Below are 23,626 nucleotides of genomic sequence, written 5' to 3'. Positions count from 1 at the left end.
AAATGATCAAAAAATCTGAAGGATGAGATATATACAAATAAGTGCAGTTTTATTGGAATTTAAATGATGCCAATACCATTCATTCATTCATTTATTCATTTGTAACTCTGGGATCCAGGCTATTTGTCTAAGAATCTCCTTATTGGTGGAGAGTGAGTACTTAACCATGCTTTTATGAAGGGTAGACTTGGTGAGATCTTGGGAGAAGAAAGATATTTTACTTTTTGGTTTTCACTTGAGAGAGAGAGAGAGAGAGAGAGAGAGAGAGATTGAGAGAGAGAGAGAAAGATTGAGAGAGATTGAGAGAGAGAGAGATTGAGAGAAATTGAGAGAGAGAGAGAGAGAGAGAGAGAGAGAGAGAGAGAGAGGGAGAGAGAGAGAGAGAGAGAATCTCTTCAAGGAAAGCTCTCTGAAGGGAGAGGGGCTCCAGGAAGAAGCTGTAGAGGAGTAAGTGCCTCCAACACGTCGCTATCGCCAGTTTACCACACTAGAGACTTCAGCGAATTTCCCTGGGTTAGACCTGGCTCTCTCTCTCTCTCTCTCTCTCTCTCTCTGTTGAGCTGAAATATCTTGTTCCCAACAGAAGAGCTCATTCATTTTGTGTATTGTCTGGTATATTGTTATTTTATACTTCTCTGATTTGTTTGCTATTGCCTTGGATGTGTTTATTTGCTATTTGTAACATATCATCTTTGTCTAACCAGCATTTAGTAGGAAGGGAGTCAAGCCTTGGATATGTATCTCAGGGCACTCCTTCTGTATGGTGGCAATGCTATCCCTTTAAGGGGTTGTGATCAGGAACATTTGCTTGAACCGAAATTTTTTTCCCCCTTAGACTAACAAGAGAAAGGGGGCTGTTGTAGGGTTCTGAGGATCTACTAGCTATATAGGTAATGCTATATTGTAGTAAACACTGTCAAAACCCATATTTGACTGGCATGGTTGAGTCAGAAGAGGGCAGATCAGATCCAGACTATGACCAGAAGACAATTACACATTAAACTTCAAATCTCTATTATGTGCAGCTTACTTAAAAAAAAAAGCAAACACTAAGCTCAACCTGTAGCTTTCAAAGCTGTCCTACCCGTCTGCTTCTTTTTGGCCTTTCGTCTGTTCTCTCTGCTTTAGAAAAAAAGTCTCAATGCTGGATGATAATTTTGATTCTCAGAGAGTGTGGTATTCCATGATTTGTGGGTGTATAGGGCAATTGGAAGAATATTGGCATTAAAAAGATGGATTTTTGTTTCTGAGAGAAGCTTGAGAATCATTAAAAGCAATGAACAATTTCTGAGAGGCAATCTAGCCCACTCTTTATGACTACATTCATGGCTCCCAGCAAGGCAGAGGCAGGGAATGCATGCAGGCTACATAATTTTTTTCTAGCACTCCTGATTGCCATGCAAAGCTGCCTAGCTTGAAATCTCTGTTCTGCCCCCAGAGAAACAGGTCTCAGTTTGCCTTCTGCTTTATGCTCTTCTGGATCTTAATTTGAAACCTATCTTTTTCTTAGCAGGGGAAGTTTTCTCTTAGTCTTGGTAATTGTCCTAATCATTGGCACATGTTAGCCTTTTCTGTCTGCCTGATGTGCACTACACATAAAGGCTCATGGTGGCTGGGAGGCTGTCAGATTTCAGGTCCCGTTCTCCCAGCAGGGGGCTCCAGAGACCTTAGCACTACAGTGACAGATGGCAGAAACATCCTACTGGAGCAACCAGTCAATTGGAACAAATCTGAGCCCTGCAGACCTAGTGACTGCTCTGAGATAGCTTTGCAGCCCTGAGGGATGTAAACCCTTGACTCTAGCAGTGACAGGAATCAGGTACCTGCAATGTATTACCAGTGAAAAAGTGGCATGACTGAAGGCATCAAGGAAATTTATGAATGGAAAAGTACAGTTAGACATATAGCAAGAACAAAGGATAACAGACAGTTAGACCATGTGTTCCATTGGTACCCAGATAGTTTCAAGAGACTTAGAGGAAGGATCCTCTAAATGCATTGGGTGAAACCTATGTAGAGGATTTACATGGACAAGATTCATGCAGAATAAGAAAGTTTGGCTGGGTTACAACCTGAATCATTGCAGGGAGTGCCTACATAAGTGAGACTGCTGGTACACTAAAACATTAAATTAACATAGTGAACCCACTAAACACCTTTCCATTGCCCTTTTATAGCAATTTTGATTTTTCAGAAATTGTGAATTCCATGGATTGTAGACACAGAGGACCATTGGAGTAATATTAGCATAAGAAATGGGTTTTTGTTTCAGTCATTAAAAGTTAGTGAGTGAGTGAGTGAATCAATAAGCATTTATTAAGTAAGCATCTACTATGTACCAAGCACTGTGCTAAATGTTAAGGATACAAAGAAAGGCAAAAGAGAGCTCCTGCTCTCAAGAAGCTCACAGTCTAACAATTATGTACAAACAAGTCATATATAGGATAAATAGGGAGTGATTAGCCAGTGAAAATGCTTGGAGCTGTAAGATGGAGTGTCTTATTTGAGAAATAGCAAGGAGGACAGTGTCACTGGACCAATGTGGGGGTGGGGGGAAGATGTAAGTTATAAGGAGTAATTTCCCAAATGTATTTATCCAAACAAAAAGAAATCAGAGACATTATACAGATAAGAGTATACTAGGCAATAGAGAATGAATGAGTTCTCCCACTGGGAGTGACCTATGAGAGAGAGAGAGAGAGAGAGAGAGAGAGAGAGAGAGAGAGAGAGAGAGATATAGAATTTTTACAATCTCATTTAAGGTGAAATTCCCCAAAGTCTCTAGCTAGTGTGGAAGCTGAGAAGTGGGACCTTTCCAAGGTACCTGCTTGTCTACATGTCACCTTCTTCCCAGAGTCTTTCTTTCCCTTCAGGGACTTGAATAGAATTGGGAACTGTATGTTTCCTCTCTTGAAGCCAGAAGTATGTTTCTTCTCTTGAAGCCAGAAGACTACACTCTCTACTCTCTCAAGCTCTTGCCAACTCTACTCCTCATGCAGGCTTGGAACATGGAGTAAATTAGTCTGTTTACCAATGAGGAAAGCCTTATGCAAATACAGGCTTAAGCCCTGAGTTACATAAATAAATTAGATGGGCAAGGAAGAAATTCTATGGATAGGAAAAGAGTTAATGACCAACAAGAGATAGAGAAGATCATAACAGATATTAACACTTTTGATTACAGAAAATGAAAAAATTTTAGACAAATAAGACTAATGTACTTAAGATTGGAAGGGAAATATGCAACTGGGAAAAAATCTTTGTAGCAAGCTTTTCTGCTAAATATCTCTTGTCCAAGACATAAAAGGAACTAATATAAACTTAAGACTAAGAGCCATTCCTCAATAGATAAATGGACAAAAGATGTGAATAGGCAGTTCTCAAAAGAAGAAATTGAAGTTAATGATACCCATATGAAAAATTCTCCAAATTACTAATCATTAGAAAAAATGCTAATTAAAACAATGATAACATACCACTTCACACTTATCAGATTGGCAAAGATTTCAAAAGAGAAAACTGGCAAATGTTGGAGAGCAAATAGGCATGCTTAGGGAAGCTGTAATTTGGTCCAGCCATTCTGGAAAGTGATTTGGAACTATGCCCCCAAAGTGACTAACCTGTCCATACCCCTTGACCCAACTATGACATTTCTAGGCTGATACCCCAAAGAGATCAAAGAAAAAGGAAAATGACTCATATGTACAAAAATATTCATAGTAGCTCTTTCATAGTGGCTAAAAACTGGAAACTAAGGGGGTACCCACCTATTCAGAGAAAGTTATATGAATGTAATGGAATATTATTGTGCCATAAGAAATGATGAAATGGGCAATTTTAGAAGAAACTTGGAAAACCTTTAGGAAGTGATGTAGAGTGAAGTGAACAAAGCTAGGAGAGCAATTGATGTAATGATAACAGCTCTATAAAGAAAGACAACTTCTAGAGACTTTAGAACTCTGATCAATGCTAAACTATGAGTCCAGGGGACTGAAGAAGCTTGCTATGTACATCTTGCTAGAAAGAAATAGACTTAAAATTCAGAGTAAGACCCTCCTTTTTGTACATAGTCAATGTGGGAATTTGTTTTATTGAGCTGTACATATTTGTTAAGAGGGTTTTAAAAAAATTTTAATAGTTCACTTGTGGTGGAGAAATGGGAGGGAGAGGTAATAAATTTGTGTAATAAAGATATAAAATGGAAAAAAGAATTTCACTCATAAAAGCCTGCCTGTTTCTTTTTTCATACTTCACCAATGGTGCCCTTAATATGATGATTCTCATCAATAGATGGTTTTTATGGAGATTTTGTATAGCTGGAAAAGTAGTAATTGGTATTGACTCAATCAGCATTTTTTGCAATAATAATATTTTCTTGAGTTTTTTGTTTTCTCCCCTTTTTCTCATCTATATTGAAAATCAATCCCTTAATGACCTCAAAATTGTGTTGCCTCCGGCATAGACTTCTTCTGTCCTGGTTCAGATCTTATTTCCATAGTTATTTTCTTGAGTGTCCTTTTCACTTCCTCATGAAGCATAACAAGGACTGTTATTTTAGCGTTCAAGTGCAGTGTTCCTCTTGTCGTTGATGGAGAAAAATAGTTTGTTAAAGAAATCTTGACAAATCTTTTCTATTTTTCATCTGCTTGTGATACAATTTTGAGGTTGCCAAGGGACTGATTTTCAAGATGCTTAAAAGGGAGAGGATACCAAAAGTTAAGAAAAAAAAAATCTTAGATCTTATTCTTAGCTAAAAAAGGTGAGTGAGAAAATATACATTACTACATATTTCCACTTTCCTCTCTCTACAAAATATTTGTAAGAATCACTTACCCCTGCCTTAAGGATATCCTTGAAGGAACGAAAGTTTGAAAAGGCAATAGGCAGATTTGCATAATAAATACTCTATGGTAGACCACACTTTACAGTCACGTAATTGATTGAAGTTTAGAGAATATACGAGCCAGCTGTTCTGATTGTTCGTTGGCTGTAAAAATACATTTGATTCAGTAAAACAAAATACTGCCTCGAAGGATTCCAGGATTACAGAACTGAATTGGAATGGACCTCAGAAGCCATTTAGTCATACACCTTAATTTCACAGATGAAAAAACTGGGGCCCGAGAAAGTTAAATACTTGCCCAAGGTCACACAGGTAGTAATCATCAGAGCTGACATTTGAACCACGGTTCTTTGGCTCCAGAGCTAGCACTCACTTTACTGCACCATAAAGGTATCTTCTCATGCATGTGGCAAAATCATGTGAGTTTTTGAAAAATGTAACAACAATGAGTACTCCATTCAATTATCCTCTGATGATTAACTTCAAGTGAGGCATAAAACAGAGGAAGAGAGATGTGGTGTTTGCTACCATCATGGAGAATGTTCAGTGTAATGTCCAAATGGGAAGATTTCCTACAAATGGTAAGGCTCGTTAGATGTTTCTGTTTGCAGATGACATGGTACATCCTCCTAAATGAGATATATAATCACTAAAAAGAGTTTGACCTAACCATCTACAATGAACCATCTACAATAACGGTTAAATCTGTAAACTGATTGCTTCAAAAGACAACTATTTTCTGGTACCATGCTTATTAGAAAACATGTTTACTTGACTATATTGAAAGCAATTATTTTTAAAATTAGAAGAGTAAATAAATTTGTTTACAGCTTTGTAAAGTAATGGAAATATTTTAAAAAGATTTCTTTTTGACCTGGACCTCCAATTTCATCAGGAGAGGGGAGCTCCTGGTGTGGAAACTCCCTCAGCAGCTGTCTCAAGTGAATGAAGAATGCCTACTTTCCATTTTACGATTTATAGTTGGATGGATGGTTCATGATGCTCGTCCATCAGTATACTGAACTTGAACAGATACTATGAATAGTCAATGAACTGAAAAGGAATGGGTGAACAAGCTGGATTGCCTTTGGAAAACTGCCCTTTGCTATTAATGATACTCAATGTCTCCCTTAAACAAAGATCCACCATTTTTAACATCAATATTATTGCTATGATACTGTGTGTCTGGGAGTTATAGAATGTGATAGTACTTGAAGAACTATAATTTTAGGTCACCTAAAAGGTAATGAAGAAGTGTATAGCAGAAATGAGTAAGTTGTAACATATTACCACCAAAGAGTTGTTCCAAGAGAAAGGCAATAATAAAGAATGTCATCAGAGATAACAATAAAGGGAGGTTGGCAGGTCACATATGGGCAACCTGTATGGGTACCTATACAGTATCAAGAGATAGAGAAGAAGGCCTTCATGCACACTGGGAAGACCTCCTATGGAAGATTTTTGGAAAGATGCATAAAAGTTACATAGGATGAGGATTGGTTGAGATCTGCAGCATTGGAGAGTACTCACATCAATGAGACTACAAATTCATGGAAGAATCCAAGTATCACGTGTAACCAGGGCCAAAAATTCATCATCCAGTGGTCACCCTCTTTGTATGTAGCTAGGCTGCTCCTTAGAAAACAGGTAGAGTCTGTTGCTGGGATTGTACCCCAAACAAAGCCTTTCTAAGATGGTGGATCTTAGCAGAGCTTGGGCTTTGCTAGCTCAGCTTTCTGGAACCTAGGGTCACCTTCACAGCATGATGAAATAATGGAATATGATATGTTGTGGAAGGAATTGTTGGTGTCAAAAATGGGTTTTTATGTCAGGAGGCAGCTTGGTATTATTGGAAGTGCTGTGTACTTTATTAGGATCATAGATTTAGAGGTAGAAGCCACTAATCCCATCCACCTCATTTTATAGATGAGGAAACTGAGGCACAGAGAAGTTAAGTGACTTGACCAGTATCACACAGCTAATTAGTATCTAGGATTTGAACTGAGGTCTTCCTGGCCCTAAATCTAGCACTCTATCCACTCCATGCTGTTTCATCAAGGTACTTGGAAGCCCTGAAAATTGTACCTGCAGGTAAACATTATACCACTGAGCCACCCATGCTCTCTTCCAATCAATTCTGGGTCTGGCTTATTATTCACTGCAGTGCCTATAGTGTATAATACTTATTGGTATGTAAATGATGACTCTAAAATGCTTGCAGGTACCCAGAAAGTTAGTCTCCTAAGCGTTTTAAATATTCCCCCAGAAATAATTTACAATTCAGAGGTAAACCTCAGCAGAGTGCCTTTTCTAATGTTCAAAAAAGCCAAATTAGTGGAGTTTGCTGTATGAAGCAACCTAAACTTTGTCCTGTCTATACAGAACAAAAGTGAGAAGGAGGTTCAGTGAAAACCTGCTTGATTCTTATCAATGTAGGCAATTAATACAAAAATTCAGGCCAAAAAATTCACTTGTGGCACAGAAGTATCCATTCTGAGTGGATAATTAGCCTGGATAATTGTTCTGTATTCCTTTCACTTTGTGTAGTGCTATTTCCTAGTAATAATACCTATTAATTAGTAATAATGACCATCTAGGAGGAACTGGCTTAATTAGACTTATTTGTTATGCAAAAGCAGAAGCAGGAACACAGAAAGTTAAAATTACTTACAGCAGGGCAGGGAAAGTCTCTTTCCCCTTTCTCACACAAGCATGCAGAAGTTTGAAGGCACTGCAAAAAAAAGGATCTGCTGTCAATGAGGACATTTAAATGGAATTGGTAAGGAGAAAAATAAAAGAACAGCAATAACATAGAATCTGTAAACAAGAGAAAAGCCTTTAAAAAATTAGCCAGAAATTAAGAGGAATTAACCAAGAAAATCAATGAGCACATTTAAAAATTTCAGGCAGTACGAGGAAAAAAGAAATTTAATTTGTATCAGCACCACTTAGCAAAAAAATTAACTGAGAAAGGTTCCACTTAGAAAGCTGTTAAATCTGTAAGCTAGCTTCTTCAAAAGAGAACTATTTTCTGGTACTACGCTAATAAGACAACATGTTTACTTGACTATTTATATTGAAAGCAATTATCTTCAAAATTAGAAGAGCAAATAAGTTTGGTTACAGCTTTGTAAAGTAATGGAAATATTTTAAAAAAGATTTCTTTTTGACCTGGACCTCCAATTTCATCAGGATGGGGAACTCCTGGTATGGAAATTCCCTCAGCAGCCGCCTCAAGCAATTAGTCTTAAGAGTGTTGCCTGAGAGGATTGAAAAGTTTAGTGACCGTAAAGAGGTACTTTCAGAAGAGGAATTAGTGTGTGCTTATATATTTTTTAAACAGACTTTGTTTTCTAAAGTTGATATTGTGAGTTATTCATGTGAAACAGCCTGATGTTTGGAACTTTTTTCTCAAAATAAAAAAATATATTAAACCAGGAAAAAAAAAGAAAAGTTTAGTGACTTTTCCAGGGTTACTAGGTCAGAGGTAGACCTTGAAGATAGGGTTTTTCTGACTACAAGATCAGTCCTTTATCTAATATGTTACCTTACCTTTTCTTTGAATGTTACAGGATTACAAAATTGTCATCAATAAGAACTATAATGATAACCAACCAATAAACAAACATTTATCAAATGCCTACTGGATACTAAACCCTGTGTTGGGTGCTGGAGATATAAAGGAAAAAAAAGAGTTTACATGGTAAAAGGGAGACATGTACATATAGATAGGAATATATATAAAATAAATATAAGGTAATTTGGGGAGGGAGGCAGGTGTATGCTGGAGCCAGCTTATACTAGCTTGGGAGAGCCAATAGTTAAATTTTTACTGGGATCATTTATACCTTGGGAATTGGCAAATGCTAGAAATCAGAGGTGTCTTATTGTTTTGTTGATTGTCTAGACTTAAGAAAGTGGTGAAAAATATTAATAGTGCAGATTAAACCTAAAAGTGTGACTTGTGTTTCTGGAGAGCTGGTTGTTAAATAGTCACTGCATACTCCTTGAAATGGAGTTTTAGGAGAAAGGAAGGCTGATCAGGAAAGGTAGTACTTAAGCAAAGTCTGGAAGGAAAGAAGAGATTGCAAATGGTGAAGGTGAGGAAAGAGTGCATTTCAGGGATATGGACTAGCCGATGCAAAGACACAGAGACAGGAGAGGGTATGTTAAGTGAGGAGCGGCAAAAAAGGCCAGTTGGTTTGGCCCATACAGAGTCATGAGGAGAGAAATGCTATCATAAACCTGGGAAGGCAGGTCAGGGTTAGGGTGGGTGTGGATTTAAGACACCAAAGGAGAAGTTTATATTTTACTTGTATAGCTGGGTGGTGCAGTGGATAAAATGCAAGCTTGGAGTAGGGAAGTTGCTCTGTCATTTTCAGTAGTGTCCAATTTTTTGTGACCCCATTTGGGGTTTTCCTTGGCAAAGATACTGGAGTGGTTTGCCATTTCCTTCTCCAGCTCATTTTACAGGTGAGGAAACTGAGGCAAACAGGGTTAAGTGACTTGCCCAGGGTCACACTGCTAGTAAGTGTCTAAGGCTAGATCTGAACTCAGGAAGATGAGTCTTCTGAATGTAGGACCTGCACTTTATTCATTGTTCCACCTAGCTGCCCATAGGTCAGCTGTACGAGGCAGGAGTAAGGAAGACCTAAGTTCAAATCAAGCCTCAGAAGTTTACTAGTTGTGTGACAATGGGTAAGTGACTTCACTTCTGTTTGCCTCAATTTCCACATCTGTAAAATGGGGATAATAATAACACCTACCTATTAGGTAGGGTTGTTGTGAGCATCGAGTGAGAGAGTAATTGTAAATCACTTGGTACAGAGTAAGCACTATAGAAATGTTTATTATTGTTATTTTAAAGACAATAGGGAGCCAGCCATTGAGTAGGGGAATGACAAGGTCAGTCAGACCCATATTTTGGGAAAAATCACTTTGGGAATCACGAAGGAAGAATTGGAGACACAAGGTAGAGAGATCAGTTGGGAAACTATCACAATAGTTCAGCCTACAGGTAATGAGGGGCAGCTCAGTGGCACAGTGGATAAAGCACTGGGCCTGGAATCAGGAAGACCTGAGTTCAAATTTGGCCTCTGACACTTATTAGCCGTGAGACCCTGGGCAAGTCACTTAACCCTGTTTGCCTCAGTTTTCTCATCTGTAAAATGAGCTAGAGAAGGACACAGCAAACCGCTCCAGTATCTCTGCTAAGAAAACCCCAAATGGGGTCATGAAGTCGGACGTGACTGAAACAACCGAACAATAACAGCAAAGAGGTGATGAAGGCCCGGCAAGCAGGGAGAAAAGGTCAGCTATGACACATGTTGAAAATGTGGGAGGGACAACATTCAGTAACTGGATAGATAAGTAGGATGCAGGAGAGTGACGAGTCAAGTCTAATGCTGAGGTTGCAACCTGAGATCGTGGAAGGATGCCCTCAACAGAAACAGGGAATTTTGGAAGAGGAGTGGGTTCAAGGGGAAAGATAATGTGTTCTGTTTTGGATGTGGTGAGTATGAGAAGCCTATAGAACATGGAGTTTGAAATGTCAATTGAAAGTTGGTAGTGTGGACTGGAATTCACAAACATTCCATTTTCCAGGTATGAATGGAGAAGGCTTAGAATGGAATTGTAACTCTGGAAGTCACATACCTCTCCATTTTACAGAAAAGACAATGGAAGTCTAGAATATAAGTGACTTACACAAGGCTATGATTAATTTACAGGCAGAAACAAAACTGTAATTCAGTTCTCCTGACTTTTAATGAATAAACTGCCTTTTCTACTATACCATACAGAAAACCAAAATATAGAAAAATTGCAATTATAGTAGTAGCTAAACATTTATATAATGGCTTCAAGGTTCGCAAAGCATTTTATATATACATATATGTGTATATACATATATGCGTATATATGTGTGTGTTATATATAATTTCTCATGCAATGAAATGTGAATGAACAATAACTATTTACCAAGTTTATATAAATAACACTTACCTTTTCCTCTGTCAGTTCTTTCTGTGAATGTAAAAATGAAATAAAAAAATTTAAAATAATAGGCCATTCTCCACTTAAAGAAAAAAATACACTCTGTTAAGTAGATGATTATAAAACTAAAAATACGGTCTCTGCCTTCCTGCTAAAATAATAACCGATATTGTTCTCACTTGGCAAGCAAGAGGCTAAAATTAACATAGTTTATAGCTACAAAGAAAAGCTCATCAGCTTTGTATCTCATGAGCGTGCATTATCACGCAGGCGTCTGAAGGGCGAGATGAGAGGTGAATGGAAACCTTGAAAGAAATAAGCAGACAGGGCTTCCACCTACTACACAGATGAATTCCAGACTGGAAAAAGTTCTCCTAAGAGAAGGAGGCCAACTAAGCAAATGCCCTGTGGCTTTGTAAACTAATCTGGAACCAATGGCCTGAAGCCTTCGTCAACAAAATATTAATGAAAAAATTGATTTAATTAGCAAAATTTATATACCTATGCTAAGAAACCACAAGGTGGTTTTTATTAGTACAGAGGTTTATAATCTTTCTTTATGTCATGGACCCTTTTGGCAGTTTGGGTAAGCCTACAGACTCCTCAGAATAAGGTTTTTAAACACATAATACAAAACAGGATTACTAAAATACTAATACATAGGAAATCAGTTATATTGAAATATGGTTATCAAAAAATAAAAGATCTCATGTTAAAAACCTCTGTTAGAGGGTTTTGTTTTTTTAAATTTTAATTGGTAAATACATTGGGCAGATAGATTTGAAAAAATAATAAGCTTGGTACATACTGTTTTTTTAAGAACCTTTTCCACCACTTCTTTCTCCTGTAGACTAAAGACAACTTGAGAGGCAGGAACCCTGGCAAGGCGATACAGTATGGCAGCACTGGCTGTCTCTTCAGCTACACTGGACAATCCCACCACAAGGAAGATGATGCCTTGGTTTTTAGCCTTCCTAGAAGCTGCAGAAATATCTGTGTTTCTTGCATGTTTTGCTCCATCTATAAAGAGCACTGCAACCTTGGCACTGCCAGGAATGCTTTCTGTCTTATACAGCCATGTTAAGTTGGTTATGGCATAAGTCATATATGCTCCAGGACCAGTGGGTGTGATGGATGCAACATGGCTCTGGAAGTCTTCAGGACCCTCCCAGCTGTGGAAGGTCTGCTTCATGAGGACAGTACTGCTATACTGCAGTAAGGACATTTTCCATTGGAGGGTATGCCCAGAAGTGAGTTGTAGACCTTTCATCTTATTCACCGTTTCCAACACAAATTTCTTTTGCTGCTCGTGATAATAATTGCCCACATCTTCAGAACTATCAAGCAAAAAGGCCATTTCTAGGATACAGTCTTTATCTGTGGAATAATTGTTAAACATAATTGTTTAGCTATGCCACAAAAATGTGTTGCTTATTTTTTTAAAAGTTCAAAAGTGGACCCCAAAGGGCTACTTCAATCTTGTCAAATGGATCAAATGTGAGATACTCTGTTTAATATGGGACAGCTAGGTAGCGCAGGGGATCGAGTTCTGGTCCTGAAGTCAGAAGACTCATTTTCCTAAGTTTAAATCTGGCCTCAGACACTTACTAGCTGTGTGACCTTGGGTAAGTCACTTTATTTGCCTCAGTTTCCTCATCTGTCAAATGAGCTGGAGGAAGAAGTGGCAAACCATTCCAATATCTTTGCCAGGAAAACCCTCCAAATGGGTCACGAAGAGTCAGAAATGACTGAACAACATGTTTCATATGTCTGATCACAAATACACCTTTCCATTGGGGTTTAAGACACAGAAAAACTTTCTGCCTCTGGAAAATTGCTCTGATACAGGGGAGAAGCCTTGGCCTACCATGGATTGATTTTTCAATTGTAATTGAAACTGTAACTGTAACCAATATTTTCATTAGAGTAACTAGTATTTTTGTACCCATGAAAATCAGTAATTTTTCATTTGTGTCTGACCGTTCTGAGATCCGACTTGGGGTTTTCTTGGCAAAGATACTACAGTGGTTTGCTATTTCCTTCTCCAGCTCATTTTACAGATAAGGAAACCGAAGCAAACAGGGTTAAGTGACTTGGCCAGGGTTACACAGCTAGTAAGTGTTGGAGGCCAGATTTGAACTCAGGAAGACGAGTCTTTCTAACTTCAGGCCCTATACTTTATCCACTGTGCTACCTAGCTCCCCTGAAAACATATCTTCAAATGTTAAGAGTGTGGAGGCTAGCACATGAGGTGTGAGATGGTTGCTCATGAAAGCACTCACTTAAAATTAATCCAATGCACTCATTTTAACCTGCTATTATTATTAATTAGTATCTAAACTAATTTCTTTTTATGCTTCTGAGGGACTTTGAGTGCTAACAGCACCCTTGAAATCTTGGCACCCTAGACATCACACCCCAGCCACACTCCCCCAGTTATGACTCTGGTTGTAATTACACTTTCCCCACATGTCCTTCCCTATCCCTTTTCTACCCTGGGCCTTATTCCTAATTTTGACACAATTCTGGACTGAATGGCTGCACACAGAATTGCCTGTTGAAATTCATAAGGAAATATCGAGAAGGGTATGTGGAATAGAGAAAGTAAATTATATTTCATAGAGACTGAGGGCTCATGAATGCAGTAGCACGGGCATACAGTAATTCTCATAACTAAAACTGAGTCCCAACAAGCAGGCCCTTGAAACTGTTGTTCAGATGTTTTGGTGAAGTTGAAAGCATCAAGCACAAGTAACTTCTGAAGTAGTACGCTCCAAAGTTTAGAACAAGAACATATGAAGGAAGCCCACTTACCTTTGTTACTGAAACCAGGGAGTTTTTCAACATTATTTGATAAAACTTGTTTAGCCTTTGGTTTCCTAGCTCCATTTCTTTTTCCGCCACAGACACTCTGGGCCAGAGCCACCTGGCATTCCAACAGCAAGAGAAAGCACCAGGACTTCATGAGCACCACTCAGTCCTAAAGATTCCAGAAGGCAGTAATTATGAAGTACTCCATATTTACAGTACACATCACAGGGCTATGAGGTTTATAAAAGACAACCTGTCTGCTTTCCGCTCTTAGTGCCAGGAGACAAATGTTTTTTTTTTTAAACCTCTCACAAACTTAACACTTTGTTGCTTATGCTTCATTAAAATAGGGTGATCTGCTGGAAACTCTTTACCTTGTTCTGGGCCCTTTGGGGGAAATTTGGCATAAAGGTTGTCTTGGATCACCTCCAAGACCTTCAGTTACAACATTTAATATAAGTCAAGACAATAGGTTTTCAATGCTTGCTGAAGAGCCAAAAGGATCTGGTAACGCCTTATGAAAGGAATCTGAGCAGTATCATAACATGCTGTTTTACTATATTTGTCTTATTCAAAATGTCATTGGCTGGGGAGGCCATAGGCCATAGGCCATAGGGAAGGCAAGGCAGTTTGGGGAAGCGTTCACTTGGGGTGTAGATACAGTATGCTGTCTATTTGGTAGCTTTCTATTTGAACTCATTTTGGCTAAATGAGTAGTAAACTATGCTGCGGGAGGAGTAGAAGTTCCCTAAGTACCCTCTAAATTTCAGTGCTCTTGGGCAAAGCCCCAGCCATTCCACTCTAATTCTGGCTCTTGTTGCATCTGGATCTTCTTTAAGCACTTCAGAAATAACTTTAGATTGACAGCATTTACATTGTTTTTCTGGAGAAATTTAGTAAGAGAATGTCCTAAATGACACCACCATTTACAGGGAGAAAGATAGTCAAGGCACCCATTGCCTTAGATCTAGGTCTCAACAATGCACATGTACTTGATGTATGATGTTTAAAAAGTTTGAGAGACATAATTTCTGGGTAATTAATAATTTTATTAATAATACTAGTATTTTATTAATAATAGGGTCAGTGACACTCTCAAATGCTAAAGACCAGTCATGATGATGGGCTCACCATGCCCTTGGAAGAGTGGGTGCTCCTAAGGGTTGTAATCAACTCTGATTGGTTAACTGTTAACCTCAGGTCATCAGGTGCAGCCCGTTGGCTGAATCTAAACTTCACAGAACAAATCCCCTTAATAAAAGGAACTGTTCTGTAAAACTTGGACTCAATCAAAAGGCTGCACCCAGGGACTTAGAAGGCTATATGTGTCCTCCACAGGTTCCTCACCCCTAATAATTAATGAGAGAGAATGAATATTACAATGAGAGGTGCACCTATTCTAGTAAGGGGCTAAGAGACTTAATTTTGATGATGTCATTTTCTACCCAGCCTTGGGCAATCTAATCAAAGAATTTATCCCCACCTGAACCTTTGCAGAGGCCCACCAGCTTTCCCATCTCAGATTAAATTCCTTGTAAGGTTGGGTGGAGTCTGAATCAGCAATGTCCTTCACAGACTGAAAAACCTACAGTCTTCTGAAAAAATCCTAGTCCTAATTCAGTAATTGATCATTAAGATGACAGAGACATAATAATTTCTGTCAAAGAAATAATGTGTATCACAATATCACAAACTAAAGTCCAGCATAATATGATTGATATGATTTTAGATGATATGGTTTAGAAAATATGCTAATCACTATGTTTACATTATGTTTGCTTAGCTTTGTTTTTCTTTTTTTTTGAGGGGGAAGGCAGGGCAATCAGGGTTAAGTGATTTGCCCAAGGTCACACAGCTAGTAAGTGTGTCAAGTGTCTGAGTCTGGATTTGAACTCAGGTCCTCCTGACTCCAGGGCTGGTCCTCTATTCACTGCACTACCTAGCTGCCCCTATTGTTTTCCTATGAACAGCTGAGCTACTTTTTTCCAAAGGTTATTGTAAGTCATATTTTATATAACATTTTGCTTGATTATTTGCTATGTGCTGAATTTGTATGCTGTTGCCATTAGATCTTATAATAATTTTCCACTCTGCAAATCTGTAAGGTTTAAATAAAGTTTAATTGTTTGCAAAAAAAAGAAAGAATAGTTTAAAATAAGAGGACAGCCTTCTTTCAGTAAAGCAAGGTCAAGCATGGGGTTTGTTAGATACTTACATCCAAGGCAATTTGACAAGTGCTAAAGATACAAAAATACAAACTGGACAGTTCTTTTTTTCTTTTTTTAAAAAAAATTTTTTAGACTCAAGGGCCAGAACACAAATTCAGAATAGAGAAAAAAAAAACAAAACATATCATAAACTTAAATACTGAAACAAATTCAAAGTGAGAAAGAAAAAAAAGCATGTTGTGTGCATAGCAGAACATAAGTCAGGACTCAAAATATGTAACAATAAATTTACATTTCAAGAAAGCCTGTATGATAAATAATACATGTGGTGTTGAGAATTGTCCATCTTTCTTTGCTTCCTTGTGAGTTTTCTTTTGTTCTTTGCCGTGCACTTTTTTACTTTGTTCTTTTTTCCCTTCAATAAGGCTGCAATAAGGTTTAGATATGTTTCCCTATAGCTATAGACATATATACACACATACACACACACACACACACACACACACACACACACATATATATATATATACACACACATATACTTTCCCAAACCTACTCTACTCCTGATCTTTGTTTTTATGTTTGTGCGTATCTCTTGATTCCTATCCCTCCTGACTCCTCTACTTTACTTCTACCCACTACCTTGCCCTATTACTTGCCTACCCTGCTCCAAGGATCCCTCCCCTATCTTCCCATTCCCATAAATCTAAACACTCTTCTATACATCCTTTTGCCTATTCCCTCATTCTCCTCTCTAAAAATCCCTCCCTTGTCCTCTCTCCCCTCCCTATGCCCCTACCACTTTATTTCTTCTAAATTTAGAAGACTTTTATAATAATCTTTTAAATGCATGTGTATTATTCCCTCTTGAACCCATTATTCCTGATGAAAGTAGGTTACAGAACTATCAGCCCTCCTCCCTCATATAATCCCTCTGTATCCATTCTTTCTCTTGCACCTCATTTGTATAAAATAATTACTCTTTTTAGCAGTTCCTAAATGGTTTTACCTTTTAAATTCATATCATAGTCAGGTTTACCCCAATTTTTCTTATGAGCTCACCGATTATTGATAAGAATCTTAAACATCCTTTTTACATATATAAAAGGTAAATAGTCTGTCCTTATGAATCCCTTATGATCAATCTTTAGTCAAACTGGACAATTCTTGCTATCAAGGAACTCATTACTTTCCTATATATATACATATATAATATACATATATATTATATATATAATCGTAGATAATTCCGATAAAAGCACATTTATTTTTCCTGAGTAACCTGGATAATTGCCTCAATTCTCTGACTTACTTTGATAGAGGGGTAGCCTGGGTTTGAGGAGAAAGGAACAAAATCAATCCAGGATTATAAGTATCCTCTTGCTCTGTACCTTTTATAAAATGTTTCCAGTGATCTCTTTTGTTACTAATATTTGCAGAATTGTTGTAGTTGGCTTCTTATTCTCTTGAAGCTCAATTGAGTCCTTGGTTCACCTTCATTACCTGCCAGCTGGCTCCTTAATCACTGCCTTGGACCTGGAGCTTCTTAGTTTCATAGTCAATCCCAAGATCCCTATCCGCTGTCCAACATATTCTGAGAACTGGTTTCTTCAGACTAATAGAAGAGAGTAGTGCCTTATATACTGATGCTAATAATTCATATTGTTGTTCCTTTCTATTAGTGCTGATAACTGAGTTCATAAAAGAATCCAATCAAGACTACATTGCGATTCAAATAAAAATTGATCTGCACCACTGGGGTCTTATTTACTATGCTAAATGAACTGAGAATTGAATTGTACATATGGACAACTCAAAACTAGAAAACTCCCCTTTCCAAAAGTAGCCAGACAATTGATTTGAAACGTTTCAAATTTATTTTTATTTTAACTTAAAATTTTTTAGTCGACAAAAATCTGCCTTTTCTCTCTTTCATCATTCTTTCCCCTCACTTTCATTGAGAAAGAAAGAATAAAACTCCAATTACAAACATGCATAGTTAAGCAAAACAAAAGAAATTGAGTCTATCACCTCTCTGCCAGGAGGTAGGTAGCGTGTATCATCACGCGTCCTTTGGATTCATAATTGGTCATTGCATTGATCAGAGTTCTTAAGTCTTTCAAAGTTATTTGTCTTTACGTTATTGTATAAAATATTCTCCTATTTCCTCACTTTATTCTTCATCAGTTCATACAATTCTTTCTAGCATGTCCTTTACCCTTTCTTAAAACAGCACAATAATATTCTATCACATTCAAATATCATAACTTGTTCAAACATTTCCCAATTGATGGATTCCACCCTCAGTTTCCAACTATTTGCTACCATAAAAAGAGCTACTATAAATATTTTCCTACATATGGGACCCTTTCTCTATTTTTGATCTCTTTGTGATATAGACCTTGTTGTGGCATTGCTAGATCTAAGGATAAGTTCCAGCTTAACAGCTTTTTGAGCATGGTTCCAAATTGCTTTCCAAAATGGCTGGAGTGGTAGATAGCTCCAACAACAGTGCATTAATGTGTATGCTTTCCCACAGCCCCTCCAGCATTTGTCATTTTCTTTTCTTTTTGTTTTTTTTTGGTAAAGTTTGTCAGTCTGATAGGTGCGAGGGGGAACCTTGGAGTTGTTTTAACTTGAATTTCTCTATTAGTGATTTAGAGCATTTTTTCATATGGCAATTGATAGCTTGTTTTCTTCCTTTGAAGATCACCTGTTCATATCTTTGACCATTTATCAAAGAGGAATGGCTTTTATTCTTATAAATTTGAATCAGTTCCCTGCATATACTAGAAATGAAACTTTTATTAGAGAAACTTCTGCAAAGATTTCCCCCATTTACCTGCTTCTTTTCTAATTTTAGCTGAATTAGTTTTATTTGTGCAAAAACTCTTTAATTTTACGTAATCAAAATTGTCCATTGTGCCTTCTGTGATTCTCTCTACCTCTTATTTAATTATGAACTCTTCCTCTATCCATAGATCCATCAGGCCATTTCTTTTTTGCTCTTTTTAATTTGTTTATGATGTCAGCCTGTATGTCTAAGTCAAATACTCATGTGAAATTTAGCCTATACCCATTTTTGCCATTTTGCTTTCCCATTTTCCGGAAAGTTTTTGTCAGATTGTGAGTTCCTACTTTATTAGCTGGGGTCTTTGGGTTTAAACTCAAATTAGACAATAGATTACTATGCTAATTTGTTTCTGAATATTTTATATTTAATTTGTTCAAGTGATCAAACTCTCTACTTAACAGTGCCAAATTGTTTTAATGTTTAAAACTTTGTAGTATAGTTTGAGATCTAATAACCAGATAATTAAGAAATTTTTTTTGCTTTTACTTCAATTATTCAGATAATTTCCCAAGTTTTCCATGTTCCATTGCATGTAGAGATATAGCCTGTCTTGACAAGATAGTCTTGTCCTCTTGACTACTGAAGATAGGATCACAGGTTTTAGAACTGGAAAGAATCTTAGAAATCACAAAAGTTCCACTCCTTCATTTTATAGATGAGGTAACTGAGGCCCAGAGACTTTTCATTGGTGTCTCAAAGACCTGGGACTGACTCTATTAAAAGATCAAAAGTTGCCTATGACTTAACAGATAAGTCTTAGAAGGTTTCCTGAAGCTCAGAGATGTGTTTTGCATAAAGCCTAGTAAGTTTCAGAAATGAGATTTGAATTCAGGTCTTCCTGACTCCCGGAAGTATGCTATTGTTATGCTATGCTGTCTTGCACCCAAAGCTACACAGGTGGCAAACATCAAGACCAAGATTTGACCCTAGGTATACTAACTCCAAATTCAAGGTTTTTATGCCCATGTCAGCTTACTGCCTTGATTATGCAGCTTCCAAAATTTGCCCTACCACCATTTATTTGTTTCTGATACTTTGTTTTTGACTACTGTCTGCCTACTGTGATGGGTGAAAGATGAAACGATTGAGGAAAACAAAGGTTCAATCTGAGCATATTGATTTATTAAGCAATGCATGCTGATTGTCCAACAAACTGGAACCAGACCTTGGCTTAGAACTGGACCCGGAATATAGGGAATCCAGACTTTTATATTTTAAAAATGATTAATCAAATAAGGCCAATTAATTAAAAGGAAACAATACAACACTACATAATTTGATTTCTAATTGGAGGAAAGACCAGAGACTTTCCAAGTTAGGAGGGGGTGAGTGAACAGGCCCAAGTCCTTTAAATCAGAAGAGGAAATGTCCCACTCCCCAAGTGTCTCTAAACAATAAAAGCAACATGGAAACAATAACTGATTGATTAGTATGGGGCCAGTTTTCAGATATGACCTAAAGGTTGCTTGAGATGTAGGATTGTGAGAAAACATAGCTCTTTGTGAGAAAGCATAGCTCTTTGGATCTGACTGGGTTTCTGGTCAGCATAACCTAGGTCCTTGGTTAAAGATCTCTAAGCAGCAGGTAGAAGGGGTCCAGCTCCCCAGCCATGCAGGGCTAGGTTTGACCAATGCAATAAGGTTTTCTTCCAATTCCCACAATTGAATTACGTTTTTTCACAAGACAGAATTCGGACTAGACCCATAATTGAATAGAAACGGAACAGAGCCAGCTCCAGAATTGAGTCACAAGATGGAGTCAGTGTGGTTCACTCAGTTCCTAACCACTTGCTATCCTAATCCCCTCAATTCCCTCACTACCAGACACCATGATTATAGATGAATTTAACTTATTGCCCATCTAGCTTGTTTAAGATTCTTAACTTCTTTTCAATCTAGGCTTGTTACCTATTGCCTGCTTCCTTGCTGCCTTTGTGTCTGGAGTGAGCACAATGAACAAAGGTTCCTAAGGGTTTATCATGGAGCTCTAGGATGGCTACTGCCATCATCAAAGCAGTCTTCAGACTACTGAACTGATGCAAGCAGAAAAAGATGGAAGCAACCCAAGATTTAAAATAGTGGATATGATGACCTTTGACAATATAGGAGGGCAATATTTATCTTGTTTTGTTAGACAATGATTTCATGACAGAAAAGGGCAGTTCACTAGAGGGAAGAAAAACTGAAGGGAAATACCTTAAATAGCCAACCTATGGAATCATTAACTCAAGAAAGCAATGAGGCAAATAGTTTAAGGATCTGAAAAAGAATTAGGATCATATTTATATCTATACTTACTACAAAGGATATCCATTAACTCTGTGTGTGTGTGTGTGTGTGTGTGTGTGTGTGTGTGTGCGTGTGTGTGTGTGTGAGAGAGAGAGAGAGAGAGAGAGAGAGAGAGAGAGACAGAGACAGAGAGAGACAGAGAGAGAGAGAGACAGAGAGAGAGACACATACAGAGACAGAGACAGAGACAGAGAGAGAGAGATATTGGGGGCATAAGCTACTGAGCTGATGTAACAGATTTTTTTCCCAACAACAATGGAGTTCTATACTACTGACTTCATGCCTTTAAGAAGAAGAAACACTTATAGCCCAGCGATAACTCATGGTGGCAGGTAGACATTGAACAAATGACAACAGTTCTGTGCTTGACTAGTATCCCACACAAACAGCTGCATTTCTATATGGTTCACACTGAAGAAGACTTCCTAAAGACAGTTATATTCCTTTAAAGGGCTCTAATGGTAAAAGAAGAGCCATCAGAGTTCACTCTTCTCAAATCAGATATTAATCCTTCTTTTTCTTGCCTAGATGAACTTTCTTTTTCTTGCTACCTTCTAAATGGCCAGGTCAGGTCTTCCACAAACAATCCTGAAATTCCCTACCAAACTCACTCTTAGAAATCAGTCTTCTTGAATGAAGTAGAAAGTGGAGATAAATCAATAAATAAACATTTATATAATTTCCAAGCATTGTGCTAGGTGCCAGTGATGCGAATATGAAAGCGAAAGCCTCTGCCCTCAAGGAGTTTACACTAGAAGAGGGGAATACAATACAAATAGAGGTCATTTTATACTATATACTACAGAAGAAATATTATTTATTTTAGCATTTTATAATCTTATGTTTGTGATTCATAAGGAGGGTTGAACTTTTGTAAATGAACAAATAATGAAATTATCTTGAATGTTTTAATTTTCTTATTTGTGGCCGTATATGACTGGCAGGTTATACAGTACTAGGTTTGGAATCAGGAAGACAACTTCATGAGTTCAAATCTGGCCTCAGACACCTACTAGCTGTGCAACCCTAGACAAGTCACTTAACTGTTTGCCTTAGTTCTTCATCTGTAAAATGAACTGGAGAAGGAAATGGCAACCCACTCCAGCATCTCTGCCAAGAAAACCTCTAAATGGGGTCATGGAGAGTCGGACACAACTGAATGACAACACAGTCTCTGGTCTTGCCTCATCAGGGTAGCCCCATATTCCATTAGTTTTTTTTTTATCATTGAGCCTTAGAAGACTTTAAAATACGACTGAAAGTATCTAGAAAGACTTTACAAACTTAACTTTTGAGATCTATTTTCAACTTCTCAAAATGAGCAAGTCAATTCTTCAATTCTAAAAGCATTTATTAAACTCTTAATATGTGTTAGGGAACCATTCTAGGTGCTGGGGGGACACAGACAAAAAGTGAAACAACTTCTATCCTCAGGAAGCAAACATTCTTGGCTACTATCTGTGTTGTGCAGGTCAAAATCGAACATCCCACTTGATATTTCTTTGGGAGAGAAAAGTCTCTTATAATAAAGAGCTTTTAATATTATATGTACCTCTAAATTTTCCACACTGAACAAACTTCAAGAATGTCCCAGATTTGCATAAAACAACCACATAAAGGCTAAGAACTCACTCTCCAAATGGTTATATCACAGCACAGGCACTTAAAGGGGTAAAAACAGCACCTACCTCACAGGGTTGTTGTATGAGACAATATAAGAATAATGGAGGTAGGGTAAATTCCCATTTGTGGGTGCCTCCATCTTAAGTGATCCAGGCATTCAGCAAACTTTACATATGTAAAGTGTTTTGCAAACCTCAAAGTACTATATAAATGCTAGCTATTAAAATAGCACCTATTATATTTTTAAAATGTAACTGGTATTTTGTTTTTTTCCAATTACACATAAAGATAGTCTTCAACATTCATTTTTGTTTGTTTTTTTTTTGGGGGGGTGGGGTTTGGAGGGGGGGAAGGCAGGGCAATTGGGGTTAAGTGACTTGCCTAAGGTCACACAGCTAGTAAGTGCATCAAGTGTCTGAGAATGGATTTGAACTCAGGTCCTCCTGACTCCAGGGCCTGTGCTCTACTCACTGTGCCACCTAGCTGTCCCCACAACATTCATTTTTTAAAATAAGATTTTGAGTTCTAAATTTTTTCCCTCTTTCTCCTCCCCTCTCCCAAGAGGGCAAGCAATCTGATATAGGTTATACATGTATTAGCACCTGTTATTAAGAAGTACATTCCTCAAAGATTCTTGAGGTTCTTCAAGTCAATGTGCCTCTCTAGTCATCTTTCTTAACTAGAAAAGTCATAGAAAACAAATTCCTTGAGGGCAGGGAGCTGTTTCATTTTTGTCTTTGTATACTTAGCATCTAGCATGCTCTCTTGCATGCAATAGGTACTTAATAAAGTTTGTTGGATTGAATATAACTTCAAAGGGGAAAATCCAGATCCCCAGCTCTGCCATTCCCAGAGACTCACCTTTCTCAGCTTTGCTATGATGCTCCCCAATACCTCTGAAAGTCTCTGTCTCTGGGGATTTTACTCAATTATTGCCACTGATCCATGGAAACAGAGAACCCTTTCTACAAGATGGGGCATCCCATACTTTCTTCTTCTTGTTAACTGAATGACCATCATCTTCCTTAAGAAGACAACATGTTGA

The 23,626-nt window shown here is 37.7% G+C and overlaps 1 protein-coding gene across 1 annotated transcript in view; it reads right to left on the bottom strand.

The window, feature by feature from the left end:
- The window catches only part of LOC118836918 (collagen alpha-1(XXVIII) chain-like), a 38,196-nt gene that overhangs the window by 5,857 nt on the left and 8,713 nt on the right, over window positions 1-23,626 (bottom strand). Inside the window, exons 2-5 of the mRNA XM_036744019.1 lie at window positions 13,652-13,810; window positions 11,646-12,214; window positions 10,847-10,867; window positions 7,515-7,574 (exon numbers count right to left, since the gene is read on the bottom strand). Of these exons, the coding sequence (XP_036599914.1) occupies window positions 7,515-7,574; window positions 10,847-10,867; window positions 11,646-12,214; window positions 13,652-13,810 (809 nt within the window). The remainder of the gene's footprint in view (window positions 1-7,514; window positions 7,575-10,846; window positions 10,868-11,645; window positions 12,215-13,651; window positions 13,811-23,626) is intronic.

This window comes from Trichosurus vulpecula, chromosome 2 (genome assembly GCF_011100635.1).
Source record: "Trichosurus vulpecula isolate mTriVul1 chromosome 2, mTriVul1.pri, whole genome shotgun sequence".
In the NCBI taxonomy this organism is placed as follows: domain Eukaryota; kingdom Metazoa; phylum Chordata; class Mammalia; order Diprotodontia; family Phalangeridae; genus Trichosurus; species Trichosurus vulpecula.
Note: the sequence above shows the minus strand (reverse complement) of the source record. Positions and strands in the feature narration are given on the sequence as shown.